This window comes from the organism of the source record quoted next, unplaced genomic scaffold, assembly GCF_019419815.1.
Source record: "Pyrus x bretschneideri cultivar Hongxiangsu unplaced genomic scaffold, Pyrus_bretschneideri_v1 Contig11, whole genome shotgun sequence".
NCBI lineage: Eukaryota > Viridiplantae > Streptophyta > Magnoliopsida > Rosales > Rosaceae > Pyrus > Pyrus x bretschneideri.
This window is the reverse complement of record NW_025999402.1, coordinates 6,523,678-6,542,631: the sequence shown is the minus strand read 5'-3', so window position 1 is coordinate 6,542,631 and position 18,954 is coordinate 6,523,678. Positions and strand designations below refer to the sequence as shown.

Genomic DNA, 18,954 nt, shown 5'->3' with positions numbered 1-18,954 from the left:
GCTATCTATAACTGAAATCAAAAGTTATGTATGCTTGAAAACGATATATAATGCTTGGCGTCTTGTCAAGTCATGACAAGACGCCAAAATACTGTCAGTGTGGCTCGGAAAACGCTCCCTTTGCAGCCACATGGTGGTGTGATGGACATAACATTCGTCTAGTTTGTTCGCCGTCAGGGGTATGAAAATAAGCTCATTGTGGATGGCAAAGTTATGATTCGAGTGTGTGCTTGGCCGTATTTTATGATTCTCGGGTCATCTGCAAATGTCCCGGTTTTTATCTGGATGACCAGAACCAACTTTTGTTCAGGATAAGTAATGAGTGGGTCATTTATTTATGTCCGAAAACATATATTCCTGCAGTGCTTGGTTTCCTTTTGAATAATTGTTGGATGGATGTACATGAAATCAAATATTTTCAGTTACTCTACTGCCAATTGCTTGTATAAGTTGGCAACTAAAACAAATAATCTGCTTTTCACTGCAGATAAAAGTTAATTATTTATATTATATTTGATGCAGTGCGATCCAATTCCAATGAATTTGGATCCAGGATGAGTTAAAGCAAGTCATCAGATTCAATTTGAGTAGTACAGATTGTCTTGTCTTTGGGCTCCGGACAGTAAGAACCAAAGTGGACCTCTGTCCAATTCCAGTAACTGTTTAACTAGGGGCCAAGGCCTTGTTTCGTAGTGGGGATACGGCATATTGACAGTAGATGAGAACGATTTTTCATTTTAAATAAAGGTTATCTATCTAGTCCACGATTTTGATGAGCATTCGGATCGATCAGTTTTCTTCGTGAGTAATTCATCTCCGACCTTCAAGATTTTGGTCACAAATATGCGAAACGTTTAAGGTACAATGAACGATAAGACCATTTCTAATTCAGAAGATTGCGTTAGCAACGCAACTGCGGGACATACACAAACCAATTCAGCTACAGACAGCATTGTCAAGAAGATCACTTTTAATACACAGACTTCATAGATGCAAATCACGACCGTTCAAGGTACGTCCTAATCTGAATCCGAATGTGTATTATAGTACATCAAGTTCTTAACTTCCGTCTCTGAAGAGACAAACGATACTCAAGATGGCGTCTGGAACCTACAAAGACGCTTCCTTCAGAGCTCACCTGGAAATCACAACCATAGTTAGTAGCTGATATGCAACTACTTAAATCAGCCGCTTATTAGGTAAAAAGTGCGGATAACAAGTATTGACTGAACAAGCGGAGTAACAATCAGGAAAATTTTCAGCATTACCGTGCATAAGGCGAAAGAGACTCAGATAAGCTTCTGGATCTTGACCTCGGTCTGCTCAGAGTCCTGGGACGAGGCTGCGAAGCAACTACTTTTGTTATTAGGAGCATAAAAATAGAATGCATTTTTATGATTCACTTTGTTTTCCATATTATTTCCTTTTTAATTCAACACAAGATGAAACAGAGCGAAAACGGAACTTACAGAAGAGTTTGGAGACCTAGATCTTGTCCAAGATCTGCAATATTTCCAAGAATCCAAGTTAATATCCACAACACTATCCTTTACTATTGACCTAAAGGCTTACCGTAATTCGAAACGTAGAAAAGTAAAAATCATAAACCTTTATCTTCAGATGCTCTACACCAAGCACCCCATGATCTTTCCAGCAGGTCTTAAAGTTTAAACCAATCAACAACAGTCAGAAATAAAAATACCAGAATCACACAAAATCTAATCCTGCGTGAAAAGAGGAAAAAATTCCACTCATCATTGTCGTAATTTAGTGAACGTAGAAGTTCTGAGCTCTATGCTTCCCCAACACTGATTTGTGGTTTTTGGTAGCTATAGCATGTGTTCGACAGCAATCCATCTTTAGAACTGAAAACTATTAAAATTATTTTCATTTAGATTTTTTATATTTTTTTTCCAGAGGTGCTCATCAACAAAGTCCCGTTACCTCAACTAAGAGTTGTAGGCATGAGCACCACATCCAGTCCCCAGATCTCCGCAAAAGCCAGATCTGGCAAGAAAGAAGGAAACCTTCATGAACAGGTTATGATAACTGGCTAACCTGCTAAAAACCCTTTAACCCCTTTACACCATCGAAAACTTAGGACAAATGATTTTGTACACCAAGTTTGTGGGAGTGCTAAATATATTTTTCAAAGAACGTGATAACATGACATGTAAACTTCAAAATAGACATGAACGTTAACATCATTTTTCCAAATAACATACTCCGATTTGTTCTAAATAATAAAAGAGATGGAAGATAACAGCCTCACACCCTTTTCCAAAATAATACACTCGGAAATTTTTTTAAAGGTAAAAGAGGTGGGAAACACTCGATTCCTGTAGAACAAATCTAAAGGATTTGATAATTTGAAGTTATGGCAACTAGATAGGAAACGTAAAGATATGGCTGGCCTGTATGCCAGAAACTTCCAAGATCGAGAACCCATCATGAACAAATTTAATTTGAAGTTTTCTTCACATGTATAAACACAATTACGCGTCTGACCCACAATAAAGCAAAAGCTAAGCACTTGGCCATTATAGCAACACAACTACTCAGTTGAAATGAGTAATCCAAACATATTGGTAGTTTTCTTCTCCAAAAGAAAAAAAAAAAAAAAACATATTGGTAGCTGTTCTGAAAATTTAAGCTAGAGCTCAATGATGAGTAAAGCATTAAGGTTATGGATGTCTATATACATAATACTCAACTACCAGAAAACAGAAAGAAAACGTAGGAGAAACACTAATTTGACGTTTAAAAAAAAAAAAAAAAAAAAAAAAAAAAAAAAACTAGAAAGCAACTACTAGAGAAAAGGTAAGCAAGGGGTAGAACATATTTGAATTACAATTTAGCAATGCGAAGAGAAAGAAAGACCACAAACAATTGTTTATGTGAGGAAAAAATGACATCCCCATCAAAATACAGTAAACTCGTTGATTATACCAAAGAAGAAATAGTTAAAGAACTTTTAGGTAGCATGTGGGTACCTTGAGCGGGAACGTGGGCATGTTGCCTCCGGTGATATGCTGCAACAAGAGAACCTTTGTCAAAACCGCACTGTCCAAAAGTAATATACCTACCTAATGCAAACGTAAAACCAATCTGGACCTTCTGCTCCGGCCACCATAGCTATAGCTGCGGCTGACACTTGGACTTCTTGACATATATGGAGTACGACTGGGGCTTCTAGAGTAGCTCCGTCTATAGTCATAACTGGGGCTTCTGGAATAGCTACGCCTAGAATCGTACTCCCTCACCTGTACATAGAAGAAGAAAATCCAAAATGACATAAGTGGAATCTCGGACTCAGCACAATGTGCACATCAAATATAAGTCAAAGTTAAAATAATACCCGTATGTAAGAGCGATCAAAGGCATTTCTGAATTCAGAGTCATCAAGTTTTCTGATCTGCAGAGCACGCTGAATCAGACAAAATCAAAAGAACATTGCAATGTATCATCCTTTCAGTATTTTAACTTACAGCATATTTCATATCCTCGTAGTTTGTGTAGTCTACAATTCCCGTCATGCCTACAAGAGTATTGTAAAAAAAAAATCTAATAAACACAACGACCATACAATTTCAACAAAATAAAAGTACATAAAAGGAAAAAAGTACATGTTCCGAGCTGATGAATCTGGAAAATAAAAGGACACAAGAACTTAATCAACTCACCACCACGGTCACGGAACACTTGTGAAAAACAGACATCACCAGCTCGACGCATGTGATCCTGATCATCAAATACAATTAGCTATAGTTAAGTCATATGATAAAAACATTTCAAGTATCTAATCTTACAATATTTTAATGCAATACCAGAAAACATATGTACATGAAGAGCACACATTTACAGAATAAAAGTAGGTTCTTACTTTCAGATCCTGCCACGAAACAGAAGGAGGCAATCCAGTGACCAGTACTGCACATGGGAGTGAAAATAATAAGTTCAATGAATTCAACTCCAAAAAGATACAAAAATTATTTTAACTCGCTCCATACCACGATAGTCAGAGCGCCGGGAAACACCACGGCTACTGCTACTACGACTGTAACTGCTATAGCGATCTGATGAGGAGTGTCGGCCACCATGTGCTAATTCAACCTATAAGCCAGATAAAAATATTAACACAAAGAGAGAATAAAGTAATATGCACCAAGTAGAAATGGTACATAGAAGATGCAATCGAAGAAAGCATGACTAACCCGTAAACGAAACCCATCAAAGTCATACCCATCCCGGCCGTAAATTGCATCATCAGCATCACGAGGATCTTCAAACTGCAATTAAGCATCGAATTTGAAAGCATTACACAAATATCAGGCAACAAAACATAAGTTATTCGCCAACAGTCACGTGCAGCTCTAAATTTAAAACATATATCAAGCAACTTTTCAAACAAAAAAAAAAAAAAAAAAAAAAACTCCATGCAAATGAAATTTAAACTTACTTCAACAAAAGCATAACCTGGCGGTCTCGGAGGGATTTTGAGATCAATGTCAACAATTGGCCCATACTGCAATTTACATTGAACTATTAAAGGCAGATACAAACTAAAGAATTTGCAGGTAACATTTAAATTAGGGCAAGCATCAAAAATTAAGAACTGAATTTTTTATTTTTTTTTATTTTTTTGAACAAACAATATTATTTAGAGTAAACGGGTTGGGGAGTGGACTAAGCCTCACAATGTGCTAGCAATAATGAGGTTCAAATTCATCTTTGGCGAGAATCTAATCTAATCTAAGACGGAATTTCACTGGACCGTATTACAACTGAATTAGGGGAAGCCCAAAAAATTTCTACCGAAAATCAAAATGGATACATAAAAATTAAATAAAAAAACCATTTTCTGCGTGAAAAATAAAATAATGATTGTCCATGCAAAACCTAACAAAAATAAATTAACATTAAACCTAACAAATTGTTCATCTTATTAAGAAACAAAATGGATAGAGATAAGAATTTTATTTTCACACATAAATACATCGAAAACTAAACACTCATCAGAAAATAATTATAACTTTCAATTAAAATTGTGAAAAAAATGCGACCTTGAGAAACAAATCTTCAACTTCTCTCATACGAATATCTCCGGGCAGATTGCCCACGTATATAGTGCGACTCGATCGTCTGCTCATTTTTTCTCCCCTGAAAAAAATCAGAATTACATAACCATAAAAATAAAAATCCAAACTTTAATCTGTTCATAAAAAATAAAATAAGGTTTATTTACCCTTAATTCAGAGATTGCGGGGGAAGAGAGGGAGGGAGGGAGGAGAGAGAGGGAGGATATGGGTCAGTTATGGTCTGATAGAGTTGGGAGTTTTCTGAAGACTGGAGAGTTTTGAGAGCTTCTGGAAGAATCCGGATCCTTCCCGAACTCTTTGAACATCCAAAATTCGTAAATCATGTTTTGTACGTTAAAAAATTATTTTAAACATTTTTATCATACGATATATGCATTTTTAATGCACAATTTACGAATGGTAAACATCCTCACCAAGATGATCCGGTTGGCTTGAAAGGAGGGAGGAGGAGAATAAAGGGGGTGCAAGATTGTGTGTTTCCCGTGGTTGTACGGTTATACACGTGGCGTTAGATCAACTGGCAGAATAAGATGCGTGTACGGTCACCGATCTATCAGAACCTTTAAATTACTTAATTTGACAGGAAAATAGGGTGGTGTTGTTGTGCATTCCAAATGTTTTATGTTTTGAAGAAAAATCTGTATTATTTAGTAGAATTTTCTTTGTAATTAAAAGAGTATGAAGAAAAAAATTATTAGAAAGTGACGGAATTCAGCAACAGTCGCTAAATCTATAAATAGTCTCCTTAACAACAAAAAAATATTTAAAAGTCGTCCCTTAAAAGCTTAACGACCAAAATTATTTATATTTTAGTTTTTTTTTTATAAATTTTTATATCTATAAAATAACAGTTGCTAAATCTATAAATGGTCTCCTTAACGACAAAAAATTATTTGAAGGTCGTCCTTAAAAAAAGCTTAGTGACCAAAATCATTTGTATTTTCTTTTTTTTTTGGTAAATTTTTATTTTTCTATAAGAGTAATGATATTCATATCATGTTTTTATATCATATTTCTATACCATCTTAGGTAGCATTTGATGTGAACAGCCACATCATTATTTGAAAAATTTGCAAAACCCAAAGAAATGAAGAGAAAACTTCTCGTATACTACAATCATCATTTAATTAACTAATTTTTTTAATTATTAATTTATTAAATAATGAACTAAATTTAAAAATTTAATTAATTTAAATGATATAACTATCTATATCAAATGCTAATATAAAAACATAATAGGAATACCAACGTTACTCTTCCTATAATATTTACGGCGGTATTGACCAAAAAGACAACGAGTTTGACCAGGATAGGAAACATATGAAAAATATGGGACACGTGTATCCCACTACCGCACACCTCGCCCACCGATTCGCAAGCACACAACTTCGATTTTATTTCCGCGTCCTCGTAAAACCAAAAGTCGCCGCCACCACCACAAGACCACAACTTCAAAACGCCCTTCAATCGTTTTCTCTCTGCAAAGGAAAAGAAGAAGAAGAAGAAGAAAGTATCTCTCAACAATGTCGGAATCCAAGAGCAAGGTCGATTCTCTCAGGGAATGGGTTGTCGAGCACAAGCTTCGATCCGTTGGTAAATTTCCCTGCTTGTTCTTCGATTTTTATTGGAAAACGCAATATGTTTTTGTATTTTCTTTGGTTTAATCGCATTTAGGGATTAAATACGTGTTCTTAATTGAATTATTTGATTCGGGTTCGAGTTTTGTGATCTGGGTTTTCAAATTTTGATCGATTTCGGCATCCGTCTGTATCATATTGGTGAAAAAAAATCTGTCCTTTGGCTTTAATTCCAAATTTCCAATGTAATTTATTGATATTGTGGTTCAGCTTTTGACAAATTTGTTTTTCCTTTCCATAACGCTTGCAGGTTGTCTATGGCTAAGTGGAATTGTGGGTTCGATAGCTTACAACTGGTCTCAGCCCGGCATGAAAACCAGTGTGAGGATCATTCACGCCAGGTAGTTTTCCAACTTGTGGATTCTTAGTTTCTTTTTCGACCGATAGCTATGTGCAGATTTGCTATTTTGTGAATATTTGCGTTTACTTAATGGGTTAGGACCGGGGACACCCATTGTTTTGACACACATTTTGACACATTGTTTTGATAAGCATGATCGTTGAGAGAACACCTAAAGATGGATGGTTTAGATTGTTGAAATACATTACGGCGTGTGCCTACAAAATGTGTGTCGAAAAATGGGTGTCTCTGGATCCTAATCCTTAATTTATAACTTTATGCGAAACAGGTAGGTCGATCTTTCACTAAATGTTGTTGAGGCAAGAGTTTAGGGTTGCATACTCGTTTGAAGTCGAAAGAATATTTGAACCACGGGAGCTTGTGCACATTTCTGATGATTAAATGATACTATTTGTAGTTTGTAATGTGAATGAGTGTATGCCATCTTGTTTGGCGTTCGGCTATCTCTCTTTGAACTGGATGTCAATCTATGCCTCAAACTATGCCCCTTCCGGTATTCCCTACCCTGCCAGTGCTATTTGTCTCTTAAGTCCTGTCCATAGGTGGCCCGGGTATGAAAGTTAATGCCTTGATCAGGATTGCCATTCAGCTATAAATTTTATTGACTGGTATGATAGAATTAGTGATTTTCTCCTCCCAACAAAGTCGCTGGACGGAATACCAAAAAAATTGGACCTTTGTATTATAATTTATGTGAGAATGAATTCTGGCGTGCATGTATCATTGTTCCCGAATTTGACAAAAAAATAACAATGCATTGAGTATAGAGTGTTTAAGTTTTCAGTGTCACTGAACTCTTGCTAATTTGATTGTGGAGGTCCAGATTGAATTCTCATTGTCAGTTATTCTGGTTATAACTTTTCTTCCCCATGTCAACCGGGAATTCTCCCCTAATTCTTGTTTGCATTCACATAGACTACTTGTGTTTCATTTCTGACTTCTTACTCCTCGATGTTGTTCAGGTTGCACGCACAGGCTCTGACGCTCGCCGCATTAGCCGGTGCAGCAGTGGTCGAGTACTATGACCACAAAACTGGAGCAAAGCATGATAAATACGCGAAGTACTTCCCAATTGAGAACTTTAACAAGGATTAAGCAAGGCGTGCGACGACCCTTCATGGGGTAACTTCCAATCCCATATAGCATGGCATGGCCTTGTGGAAGTTTTGCTAAAAAATAGTTGGAGGATAATAAACACTTTTTGGAACAGCCTTTCTTCAACCTTTATTATTTATTTTTTTTGTTTGTAATAATTATTGTATTTGGTTGCCATTAATGTATAACTTTGTTTGTAATAATTCCGGCATCGGGATTTCCCTGCTACTGATTTCCAAATATGTTGTAATTAGGCCTCGGCCTTTCTTAATTCATTTGCTTTCTTGTTTGTTCTGTTTCTTGCTGCACAGTCTAAATATTTATTCTGAGTATGACTACTTTCGTTTCGTGAATTGATCATTTGTCGGTGACACATAGCGAGAGGCCGTTGTAGGGGATTCAACCGTCAGTGGTAGGTTTTCAGGTCAATCATGCAATGCTATGTGTTTTTAACTTTTTTTATACAGCTAGGCATGATTGGTGTGGATATTGTTCCCGCGGCATTCCTGTTGCACAGAATTCTTCTCTATTGCTATTGGTTTAGTGGAAGTATGCCGAGATGTATGATGAACATGAAATTTTGAATATTATTTTGAAGAAAATCATAAACTCAAAACTGCATGAACTTTTGAATATTATTTTGAAGAAAAACATGAATTATCGTATCTTTTGTTAAAAAAAAAAAAGGGTTCCGAACAACACAAACGTGACCACACGCCAAGAAATTAATCAGAGTGGAAAACTAAAAAACAAAGTACTTTCTAGTTAAAAATCAACAAACGACTAGCTAGCACTAAAGATTTAAACAGGAGTTACAACGCTGACTCTTAACTTGTTCTTGCAATCCAGCAACCTTCCATCGATGCGCACTTTCTTGTAGTCTTCAACCCTTTCATCGACCCACGCCCTCTTCTTGCACTCCACCGGCTTTCCGTCGGCGCGAAAAGCTCTCTTCTTCTTGTTGTAATTCACCCACATTCCATCAATCCAGTCCTCATGAAACATCAGTTTGCTCTTAGGATACGCAGTATGATCCGCAGTTGTTTCAAAGTACACCCAGTATTCGTCCTCCCCTCTCTTCTCAGTAACGGTACCTACCCACCAACCCTTGTTGTCAAACACATCTCAGTAACGGTCCTAATCCGCTTTTTCTCGAGAAGGCTGAGGAGGAAGAGGCCGGACCTCATCCGCCATGACAACCTCTTCTAGAGGTTTGGACTTGTGGTCCTCCTACACAAGGGTCTTGCACTTCACCCTGTAACACTTGTCCCCCGAGTTTGCAACTACCGTTGCTGCGTAGTACGAGCCGATAAATCCATATTCTTTGCTGGAGACTTCCACCTTGTCACCTTTTTGAAAAACAAGTTTTCGAGGAAAGTTTGCCTTTTCTCGCTCTCATTACCTTCTTGAGAACCCATTAGAGAGAGGGAGAGAGAGTAATAACGCAAGCGATTAGCAAAGTAATATGAGAGCATAAGGCTATATATAGCGTAGGGTTAGGGTTGAGTTTTCCTCTTCTGTTCAGAATTGGATGGCTTTCCTTTTCCGTCTAGGATTTGGAGGCATTTCCTATTTATAATTGTTTAAGTAACTCAATTAAATTCCAACAGAAAAAAAAAAAAAAAATTTAGCCCCATACATTAAGCTCGATTAATTATTAATAAATAGTTAGTAACTCAAAACTCAATTGAATAATCTACCTAGTACTATACAATTAAAAATGTCAAACTCTCTTCTAAAATGCCAATGATGTTATATATGCAACCATTTAGACACACAAAAATGACACATTTGTTGATACGATTTCGAATACAGGTGGAGTACATACAATGATGGCACCCAACTCTATCGAGAGCATGTTCAAATTTATGTGTTCAAATAGTTTTATTATATGCTGAAAAACAATAACTAGGAACTAGCAGTATCACTACTCTTGCCTTGAACAAAAAGACAAATCATTTGAACAAAATTTGATTAATTCTACTGATATCTTTTAACAAGCTAATTAGCTTAATGACGTGCAAAAGTGAGGGATTGTATTGTTAGCTAAAGCTATCTTTGATCTCTAACCTTTTATCTCCATTGACAGAAACCATACTATCGACGCAAACAACAGCTTGAAAATCTCCTCGGGACACACCATGAACAGGAAGATACGTAAGATTTTCGGTGTTGAAGTTGTAGCTGGCTAAGCGTCCATCTATGTCAACCAAAAGAACCTCGTCCCTCTTCCAAAGTATTAATGGAATATCTACCTCTTGATCCAGTTTGGGCACAACGGATAAATGTTTTGTCCAACCATCATCAAATTCATCCATCACCCAAATTTCAAAGGGTTCTTCATCTTCACCATGGTAAAAGCCAAAAAGAGCAACAGATTCATTCCACACTGTAAGCGAGAACTCATGCGTCGGAAACTCGTAGAAACAATCCGGAAGTAATATATCATGAAAAACTTCATTACTCGCGTCGTAAGAAATGACCAATTGCTTCTTTTCCTCCTCAAGTCTGTCATAAAATGGCAGAAATTCCTTCTTTTCCTCATATCCCAACCCATAAAAAACTCCCTCGAAGTAGGTCGACAAATTATCGTTACCCCAAAAATAAGTATTTTCTGTTTCCAAGTAGTCTGTCCCGATCTTTTTCCAATAATTAGTACTCAATGTGTATATTTCTGCTTGGGGAGGATGAATAATGAGACGATCATCCTCTAATATTTCCTCACCATAAGATATGATGCTGATGAGCATGTAATCTTTACGATTCGGATTATAGCCAAATCCCAACGTACACGAAAACGCATCTTCGAAGCATGACTCGGGAAGAACCCTAAATTCCTTGATTGCCGGATTGTATAAAACAAGTTTTCCGGTATAAAGATATAAACAAAAAATCCCATCACAATGACCTACAATACTCACAGATTCACCAAGTTCTTGGCCAGGGAGCTCAATAAATTGTCCCCTGCTTTTTAATCCCATAGAAAGCGGAAAATGTAGGTCCTCAAGAGTACAATTAGGGTTATGATCAACATCGCTGTCTTTGTCATTGCGAAGACTAAGGAATGAAAACACGAGTTCCTCGTTGTTGAATTCGGTAGTGCTGAGGACGGAACGCTTAAAAAGGATGCAAGTGGAGGAGGTGGAGGGTTGGTCGTTGTATAAACGGAGGTGCTCGGCTACGAAATGGGGATTGTTAAAAAGAGCATACCACGACTTACGGACGCATTTGAATCGCATTAGGGATTTGGGAGGCAGCCTTGCTAGGATTTCCAACCCTATTTCGTCTGGGATGTTGCAGAAGTATGTCATTTCGGCTCCGTTCCTCACCTTTCGTGAGTAGCAATGGGCGGACAATGCCAGATGATAACAATGGTCAAGTAATAGTTTCTTTAAAAAAAATCAGATGACAAGGGATAAGGGATATTTCACAGTAGCAAAACTTTCCATCCCGAAGAACAAAAATATTCAAGCAAGTTCAAAGAACAATTTAGAAAACTCTTTTGAGCTAGGACTAAAAAGATAGCGAAAACATATCGTCGAAATCATACCAAAGAATGTTGGGGCAACATACTTAAGGTCGAGAATGCAGAGGGGAGAGACAAAAAGATGTGCAATATTGATTGATATGCGGACTGGAGGGAGATTTACAGTTTTACTTGGCATGAAGGGAAGGGAAGGGAAGGGAAGGTTTCAGTTAGACATTCTTTATATAGTATGTTGCATTAGGTTAACAAGCCTTTGCATAAACTCCGTGGCCCATATTACTACCTGTAATAACTTCTAATAACCACACCCTGATATTCATCAGTTTTTTTCCCGTGGTATACATGTAGGTGTATGCAGTGGTGGAGCCAGGAATTTAAGACAATGGGGTCAAAAAATAGCTTTCAAAAATCGATCATACTTTTATTTATAATTGTCCACGACGTGTTCTCATATTTTGGAAACGTCGTATTACAACATCATTATTAATAGAATCATATACCTCTTTCTTAATGTACACAACCAAACTATCATTCAACCATTGATCACCCATCCTATTACGATGTGGATTCTTTACAATTTTCATCATTGAAAAAGCTCTTTCAATTGAAGCAGTTGCAACAGGTAAAATCATTACTAATTTCACTAGCAAGTACACCAAAGGATATTGTCTATCCTTCTTTGTCTCCACCAACTTTTGTGCAAGGCTATTAATTCCTTTCAACGCAGAAAATTCATTATGCAAACGCATATAAAAAATATAACTCTTCAGTTCATCTTCAAGAAGTGTGAGCTCCATATCAGAAAAAAAATTTCGATAAAATTGAGCAAATCGAACTAACTTTTCAATGTCAAAAGCTGAGAATGAGTCATCTGGGCTTAAGCATGCAACACAAAGAAGCAACTATGTACTTGTCTCATTAAAACAACTGGTCAACTCTTGAAGTTGCTTATCAATAACATCAATAAAGAGATCAACACGGTAGTGATGAAGGTTTGTCAAATTTTCAGCTTTACGCCGTGACCTCCCTCGAGCTACAAAGATATCATTCATATAAGGAATATCAATATCATGCTTGCCACAAAAAGAAGAAACTTTATCAAGCCAAGCATCCCATCCATTATCCCTCATTGCTTGTAGTTGTTGTTTACATGCTTTGACTAAAGCCATAACACTCACTATATCGAGATCTTTCTTTTGCAATGCATGTGACAACACATTTGTGATTCCCAATATTTCTTTCATCAGAAAGAGACTAGAGACAAAATCAAAAGATTGCAAAAGATTCAACAAAATATCTGCTTCACCTCTTTAATCAAGACTTACACCATCATCTGCAATCATCTCAAGCACCTCAATTACAGAAGAGAACATATTAATCAAGCTTACCAAGGTACCATAGTGTGAGCCCCAATGTGTATCACTTGCATGTTTAAGACTAGTTTCTTGGTTCAAGCCTTGCCCACTTGGAAGCTCATAATTTTGAATAGCTTCCATAACTTTGGCTTGTTGTCTTTCTCTAACCATGTCTCGACGTTTACATGATGCTCCGAAAATAGTAACAACATTATTAACCAAACAGAAAAAAGAGCCACTTTGAATATGATTTTTCGCCATGGCTACAAGAGCAAGTTGAAGTTGATGTGCAAAGCAATGAATATAAAATGCACTTTCATTTTCTTTCAAAATAAGTGTCTTAAGGCCATTAAACTCACCTTGCATATTGCTAGACCCATCATAACCTTGTCCACGCAATCTAGATATGCTTAATCCATTTGTAGAGAAGAACTGATCAATTGCCTCTTTAAGTGAAAAAGTAGTGGTATTAGGAACATGCTTTCTGCCCATAAATCTTTCAACTACTTGTCCGTTGGTATTCACATAGCGAAGTACAACTGCCATTTGTTCCTTGACTAATATATCATGCAATTCTTCAACCAAAACAGAAAAGAAAGCATCATCACCAATATCAAACATGATAGCATTGGTGGTTTCACATGCTACTGCATACACAAGATCTTTTTGAATATCATGTGATGTTAACTTGAGATTTTCAGGAGCATTTCTAAACACCACATCTTTAACACCTTCATTATGATCTGCAAGAAACTTCAAAAGCTCAAGAAAATTACCCTTATTGCTTGAATCTTCATTTTCATCATGACCACGAAAAGCAAGATCTTGTCGCAATAAAAAGCGAATGCAATCAAATGATGCATTCAAACGAGTGCAATAATCAATACATGCTTGATCCGACTGCTTTGGACAATTGTTTGAATATGTTGATTTTGATTCATTAAATCTTCACAATGAAGTAAAGCTTGGTTGTGAGCACTATTGGGATCTCCAACATGAACTCGAAGTCGACATTTTTTCTTTCTATTATGAAAACCTTTGCTAGTAAAATTGTCATTACCTACTTGGTTTGGAATCTCTAGCTTGAAGAGATAACAACTTAGACAAAAAAAAAGCATTTTTGGATATGCTATACTCCAACCTAGGAAAGTCATTGAACCATTTCGGATTGAAAAGGAGTTGTACTCCTGCAAATGATGTATATGAAAATTGATGGGTTCGAGGTTGAACCAATTCCCTTTGTAAATAAGCTCTTCGGATATGATCTCTAATATTTGGATCATATTCCGATATCCGAAGTCGAAGCCCAGGATTTCCTGGAAGATTTGCCGATATACTTTCTATGTTATTTTCATTTGAACTTTCAGGAATATCCATAGAGGGTGAGAGGTTATCTTCGGTTGATTTTCTCTTAAAATACTTCTTCATAACTGTTTTAAATAATACCAAGAAAAGTCAACAACATAATATAAATTTGATCAAATTAACAACAATTGAGAATCAAGGTTCACAGAGGATGGAGGCCTAGTTGCAGTGGCAATAGAGCCAAGAAAACTCCCACCTCACCCAAGGTCAATTCCCCCCACCCCTAAATTTAACTAATGACAAAAAAAATAAAGAAGCAGAGTTCCATACCAATACAAACCCCACAGATAAACCCCCCAAATAAACTTTCACAGAGCACTACAAACCCCACAATTTTTTTTGCCAACACCCAGGGTCCCATACCTCCTTCCCTAATTCTTTTTGTCCACAAACCTTAAGATAAACCCCACAATTCAACTTTCATAGAGCAATACAAACCCCACAATTCTTTTTGTTGACACCAGGGTCCCAGACCTCCTTCGCAAATTCTTTTTGTCTACAAACCTTAAGATAAACCCCACAATTTTTTTTGCCGACACCCAGGGTCCCAGACCTCCTTCCTCTGGTAAGTTTCTCCTTTGGGTTCAGTTATAAATCCATTCAATTATGCAATTCAGATTTCATTTTACATGTGATTGAATTTGTTTTATTCCTTTATTTTCCATTTGATTGCCTTATCTTTTTCCTGCTACAACTTCATCGTATGTTAAAATCTTATATTGTTATCATTCATTTTGATTTAGAATTACAATACAGGAATTAACATGATTGAATTGATTCAATTTTTCTTATGATGGTTTCAAATTTCCCACCCCTCTTTCACTCAGATTCTCCCCTCCCCAAATTTAACAACCCAAATAAATAAATAATGAAATTTCAGACAAGAGAAACTTACCAGAGGAAGGACGCCGAGCCGGAAGAGCGCAACCTGGAGAGCAAGAGAGATCGTTGGGTTCTGGTGTGGAGTTCTAGGAAAAGTCACTTTTCTGATAGCTTGAGAAATGAGTTCTGAAAAAAGTCACTTTTCTTATAACATGAGAAAGGAAGAGGGCAGGACAAAATTGAAAAGTTCATGAAAGGGGTCAAATATTTTTTTAAAGGGATTAAATTACAAATCTATTGGGGTCAAGGGAGCCCAATGCCCCCACATTAGCTCAACTAGTGGGTGTATGCATATATGTGTTATTCATCAGTTGATTACATGAATTTTTGCTTATTTCTTTTATACAAGCAATAGCAGAAGGGGAAAGTCGAATTAAGGATCTCGGATCCATATGCTCTTAACTAATTAACTATCTTAATCTGCATGATCAAACGACTAATTTATCTCCTAAATCAACTCAGGTAGCAGATATGAGTGTAATCCAACTTCATACATGCAAGGCCGGCTATGAGGGTAGCCGAATTGATGATAGGGAATGCATGGGAACTAAAACAACAAAAAAAACTAAAACTAAAACCTAAAAAACCTATTATCTATTGTACTTCATTATTTAACCATCTTACATATAAGCATGATATGGAATAGTTCCTCGATTGATGAAGAGATTTTTCTAAAAAGCAACAATATGGTATTACGCAGTCAAGAAAGATTGGAGCCTCTGAAATCATAAAATAGGAAAATCCTAAGGAAAAAAAAAAGAGTAAAATTAATTTGCTTTTGCTTATTCATCATGACATGTTTTGACCAAAAAAAAATTCACTATGACATGTGAATTATTGCGGACCAACCACTCATCTTTTGGTATATCTTACTCATGTAGTGTTATTATTTTATTTTAATTGTAGTATGTTTGTATTATTTTTATATTCATACTAAAAGACCAGGGTGTGGTCCTGGGGCCACTGAAGATCGGGAAAAAATGACTAAAGAAAGTTCTTCGGGGACTTGGCAGATGGTAGTTTGGCACAGGACCCAAAGAGTCCCCACGAAGTGTTCGAAGAAATGTTCGCTCGGCAACATACGTCGACTACACTCGGCAATACACGTTGACAACATTCTGTAATACGTGTCGACGGAATTTGATGTGACTCATTTATCATCTATCGACTTTTGTTTATAAATACGCAATATGACTCGACAAATAACTACATGCTTACTAAGTACAACAAAATACCTTACTGTAAGAAGTGAAAATATTTCCCACCTTGTTGCACTTTTTCCGTTTAAAAAAAAAAAAAAAAAAAAACCTTCAATTTTTTTGCTGTAAAACCCTCGGAAGTTAAAATCATGAATTACTAGGTATGAAATGATATACCATGCGACACTTATTTTGCAACTGCATTTCTCCCAACAACCAATCATAAATAACCAAGCACGTACCATGATGATTGTTGTTTCTACAAGCTTTGATATTTGTGCAATGCGTGTACAAACACTCTCACGTACAACATATTCCTTCACGTCCTCTTTTCCCTCTCTCATGTTTAAAGCATTGCTTGCAATTTAAGGTTCGTTCATCAATATATATGGCAGGGCAGCACTACTGCATGTCTTTCTTTCTTGTCCCCTTTCCTCACTTCAATTCCCAACACTCCAAAGCCCCACAAAAATCAAACCGAAACTCTTCGTGAACTCTTTCACATCTCATAATTTAACGTTAACTTTTATGCTAAAATTATAAAATATTACGTTAAAAATATAAAATAGCATAGAGTACTTGAATAGTCCCACTTTTTAAGACTCTACTTAACATTTCTCAAAATCTTAAGATTACATAAAGCACATAAAAAAGAGTAGATAAAAAAAACCAGAGTCCCCCACTTTTTTAGGCAAAGTGCAAGTACTACCCTTTGCTTACGGTCCCTTCTTTTTGACTGCCAAATTTACAAAACCTTACGCCATCTTTCTGTCAAAACTGGTCAGTCTCAGACGTGTGTGTTTGCTTCAACCTGTATAGTGTTTAAGTTAGAATAGTGTGGTCAAAGGAAGAGAGGAGGACTTGGAAAGTAATTAGAATGGCGTGGTGAAGACTTACTTTAAACTGTGAGTTAGCTCTTCAACAAACGACAAAATGGGACTAATGTATTTTACTTTTCATAAACAGTTATTGTCCAAAAATCATGCATATCACACAATTTTTTGATTGGCGTTGCAAATAGCAGAAATTGGATCCTCTCCGAGGTAAATTCTCGAGATCTTCCTGATCCAATAACATAAGCAGTTGGATCAAAATCCAACGGCTACAAACAGATAGTCCTTTTAAAAATTATAATAATTATAGTCGTTGAATCAAAATCTAACGATCCGTGTTAGTGGGTAAGAAGGATTCTGAAGCTTTTCCCCAGAGAGGACCCAATTCCGCAGAAATGATCACCTCTGCAACTAGGTTGTATGAAGGGAGTTTTAACGAAAAGTCCACGGTATTGTTCACTTTAACGAAAAACCATATTTTTATACTAAAAAGTCAATCCTGGTACTATTCACTTTACCCTTTATTTTGTCTTTATCATTAAAACTCAAAGTTTTCAAGTCATTTTCATTAGCTTTTCTTTGTATAAAAGATTTGTGGGTCACGACGTGACTTCACCGTATTGACATTATAATAATGAGATACTATTTAAATATTATTAATATGGTCAAAATACATTGTCAATACTATATTTACCTGAGTCATACGCAAATCATGCGCACAAACCCACAAATTCAAGTGCGCGGATGAGCAAACCTCTTGCAAATAGTAACACTAGAGACATTAATTTATTACATTGATTTTTAATATTTTATTGATAGGACAATGTTTCATTCATTTTCTATTTAGATTGATTCACTATGGATATTATTCACGTAGAAGTTGTCACTTCAGTTAGTTTAACCAAAAATCAGTATAATAAGTTGAGTCTAGTTTAAATTGTAATTTTGATGTGCCAATAAGCTCCTACATTCTAGGAAATAAAGCTTTTAAGAACCCTTCAACAATACTAGCTAAATTTTTGATATTATATTCAGCCGAATAACTGAATAGTTATTTTGACTAGCCATTACTGCCCACATTACCGGCTATTTTAGCTTAAGCTAAAATATTTTAAAATTATTATTTTCTAAACCTAACAATCCAAGCTCTTTTTCTTCTCTTGAAGCCCATAAACAATGCAATTTTATATTTATTAATGTTTAATTAGCAAAAATTTAACTTTGTCTCCTCGTAGCTAAATTTAGCTAGTTACCGTACACAAAGTAAAATAGCTGGTCATTTAGCTAGCATGTTGGAGCTTACTTTTTCTGCATTTTTTGTTAAATTGAGTAACCAAAAAGCCTCATCATTTAGCTAGATTGTTGAAGCTGCTTACTTGACAAGCATCTTGAGCCAAGAATCTTTAGTATATATATGACGCATGGTTCACAGTTCACAAGAAAATTGTTCTCCACTTAAAAATTACATTTACCTACTAGAAATTTCTTGTTCTCAAGCTGTGGTTTCGTCATGATATCCTCTTTTTCTTTCCTTTTGGGCGCAGTCACCCGGTGATGGTATCCGTTCTTACGTGACTTGCATCTTAGAAGTAAATGTTAAAACAAGTTCTTTTTAGCTAAACAAAACAAGAAAAAGGCTAA

General features: G+C 36.2%; 4 protein-coding genes across 4 annotated transcripts; 1 reads left to right on the top strand and 3 right to left on the bottom strand.

Annotated features, from left to right (window-relative positions):
• Positions 1 to 862: 862 nt before the first annotated feature.
• Positions 863 to 5,419, bottom strand: LOC103965295 (serine/arginine-rich splicing factor SR30-like). The gene is made up of 14 exons (XM_009378329.3): positions 5,246 to 5,419; positions 5,064 to 5,160; positions 4,460 to 4,525; positions 4,215 to 4,289; positions 4,011 to 4,113; positions 3,884 to 3,930; positions 3,684 to 3,741; positions 3,489 to 3,538; positions 3,359 to 3,415; positions 3,115 to 3,263; positions 2,994 to 3,032; positions 1,470 to 1,503; positions 1,269 to 1,342; positions 863 to 1,138 (listed from the first exon to the last, which is right to left on the bottom strand). Exons 2-14 carry the CDS (start codon positions 5,148 to 5,150, stop codon positions 1,135 to 1,137), a joined length of 843 nt encoding a protein of 280 aa, XP_009376604.3. The 5' UTR covers positions 5,151 to 5,160; positions 5,246 to 5,419; the 3' UTR covers positions 863 to 1,134.
• A 1,107-nt stretch (positions 5,420 to 6,526) lies between these two features.
• On the top strand, positions 6,527 to 8,482 carry LOC103965293. The gene is made up of 3 exons (XM_009378328.3): positions 6,527 to 6,692; positions 6,987 to 7,077; positions 8,060 to 8,482. Exons 1-3 carry the CDS (start codon positions 6,623 to 6,625, stop codon positions 8,190 to 8,192), a joined length of 294 nt encoding a protein of 97 aa, XP_009376603.1. The 5' UTR covers positions 6,527 to 6,622; the 3' UTR covers positions 8,193 to 8,482.
• A 1,752-nt stretch (positions 8,483 to 10,234) lies between these two features.
• On the bottom strand, positions 10,235 to 11,503 carry LOC103930613 (F-box/kelch-repeat protein At3g06240-like). Its single transcript, XM_048577318.1, has one exon. It carries the CDS (start codon positions 11,501 to 11,503, stop codon positions 10,235 to 10,237), a length of 1,269 nt encoding a protein of 422 aa, XP_048433275.1.
• A 1,486-nt stretch (positions 11,504 to 12,989) lies between these two features.
• Positions 12,990 to 14,462, bottom strand: LOC125473899 (zinc finger MYM-type protein 1-like). Its single transcript, XM_048577317.1, has 3 exons — positions 14,099 to 14,462; positions 13,394 to 13,858; positions 12,990 to 13,225 (listed from the first exon to the last, which is right to left on the bottom strand). Exons 1-3 carry the CDS (start codon positions 14,460 to 14,462, stop codon positions 12,990 to 12,992), a joined length of 1,065 nt encoding a protein of 354 aa, XP_048433274.1.
• Positions 14,463 to 18,954: the final 4,492 nt, after the last annotated feature.

Coding starts and splice junctions, on each gene's coding strand:
- LOC103965295 (XM_009378329.3), bottom strand. CDS start 5,150: ATGAGCAGACGATCGAGTCGCACTATATACGTGGGCAATCTGCCCGGA. Junction 1,504..2,993: donor TGCCCACGTTCCCGCTCAAG/GTACCCACATGC, acceptor GAAATATTGCAG/ATCTTGGACAAGATCTAGGT. Junction 1,343..1,469: donor CTAGGTCTCCAAACTCTTCT/GTAAGTTCCGTT, acceptor GTTGCTTCGCAG/CCTCGTCCCAGGACTCTGAG.
- LOC125473899 (XM_048577317.1), bottom strand. CDS start 14,462: ATGAAGAAGTATTTTAAGAGAAAATCAACCGAAGATAACCTCTCACCC. Junction 13,859..14,098: donor AGCTAGAGATTCCAAACCAA/GTAGGTAATGAC, acceptor TATTGCGACAAG/ATCTTGCTTTTCGTGGTCAT. Junction 13,226..13,393: donor TGGGTCTAGCAATATGCAAG/GTGAGTTTAATG, acceptor CTATTTTCGGAG/CATCATGTAAACGTCGAGAC.
- LOC103965293 (XM_009378328.3), top strand. CDS start 6,623: ATGTCGGAATCCAAGAGCAAGGTCGATTCTCTCAGGGAATGGGTTGTC. Junction 6,693..6,986: donor GCACAAGCTTCGATCCGTTG/GTAAATTTCCCT, acceptor TAACGCTTGCAG/GTTGTCTATGGCTAAGTGGA. Junction 7,078..8,059: donor GTGAGGATCATTCACGCCAG/GTAGTTTTCCAA, acceptor GATGTTGTTCAG/GTTGCACGCACAGGCTCTGA.
- LOC103930613 (XM_048577318.1), bottom strand. CDS start 11,503: ATGACATACTTCTGCAACATCCCAGACGAAATAGGGTTGGAAATCCTA.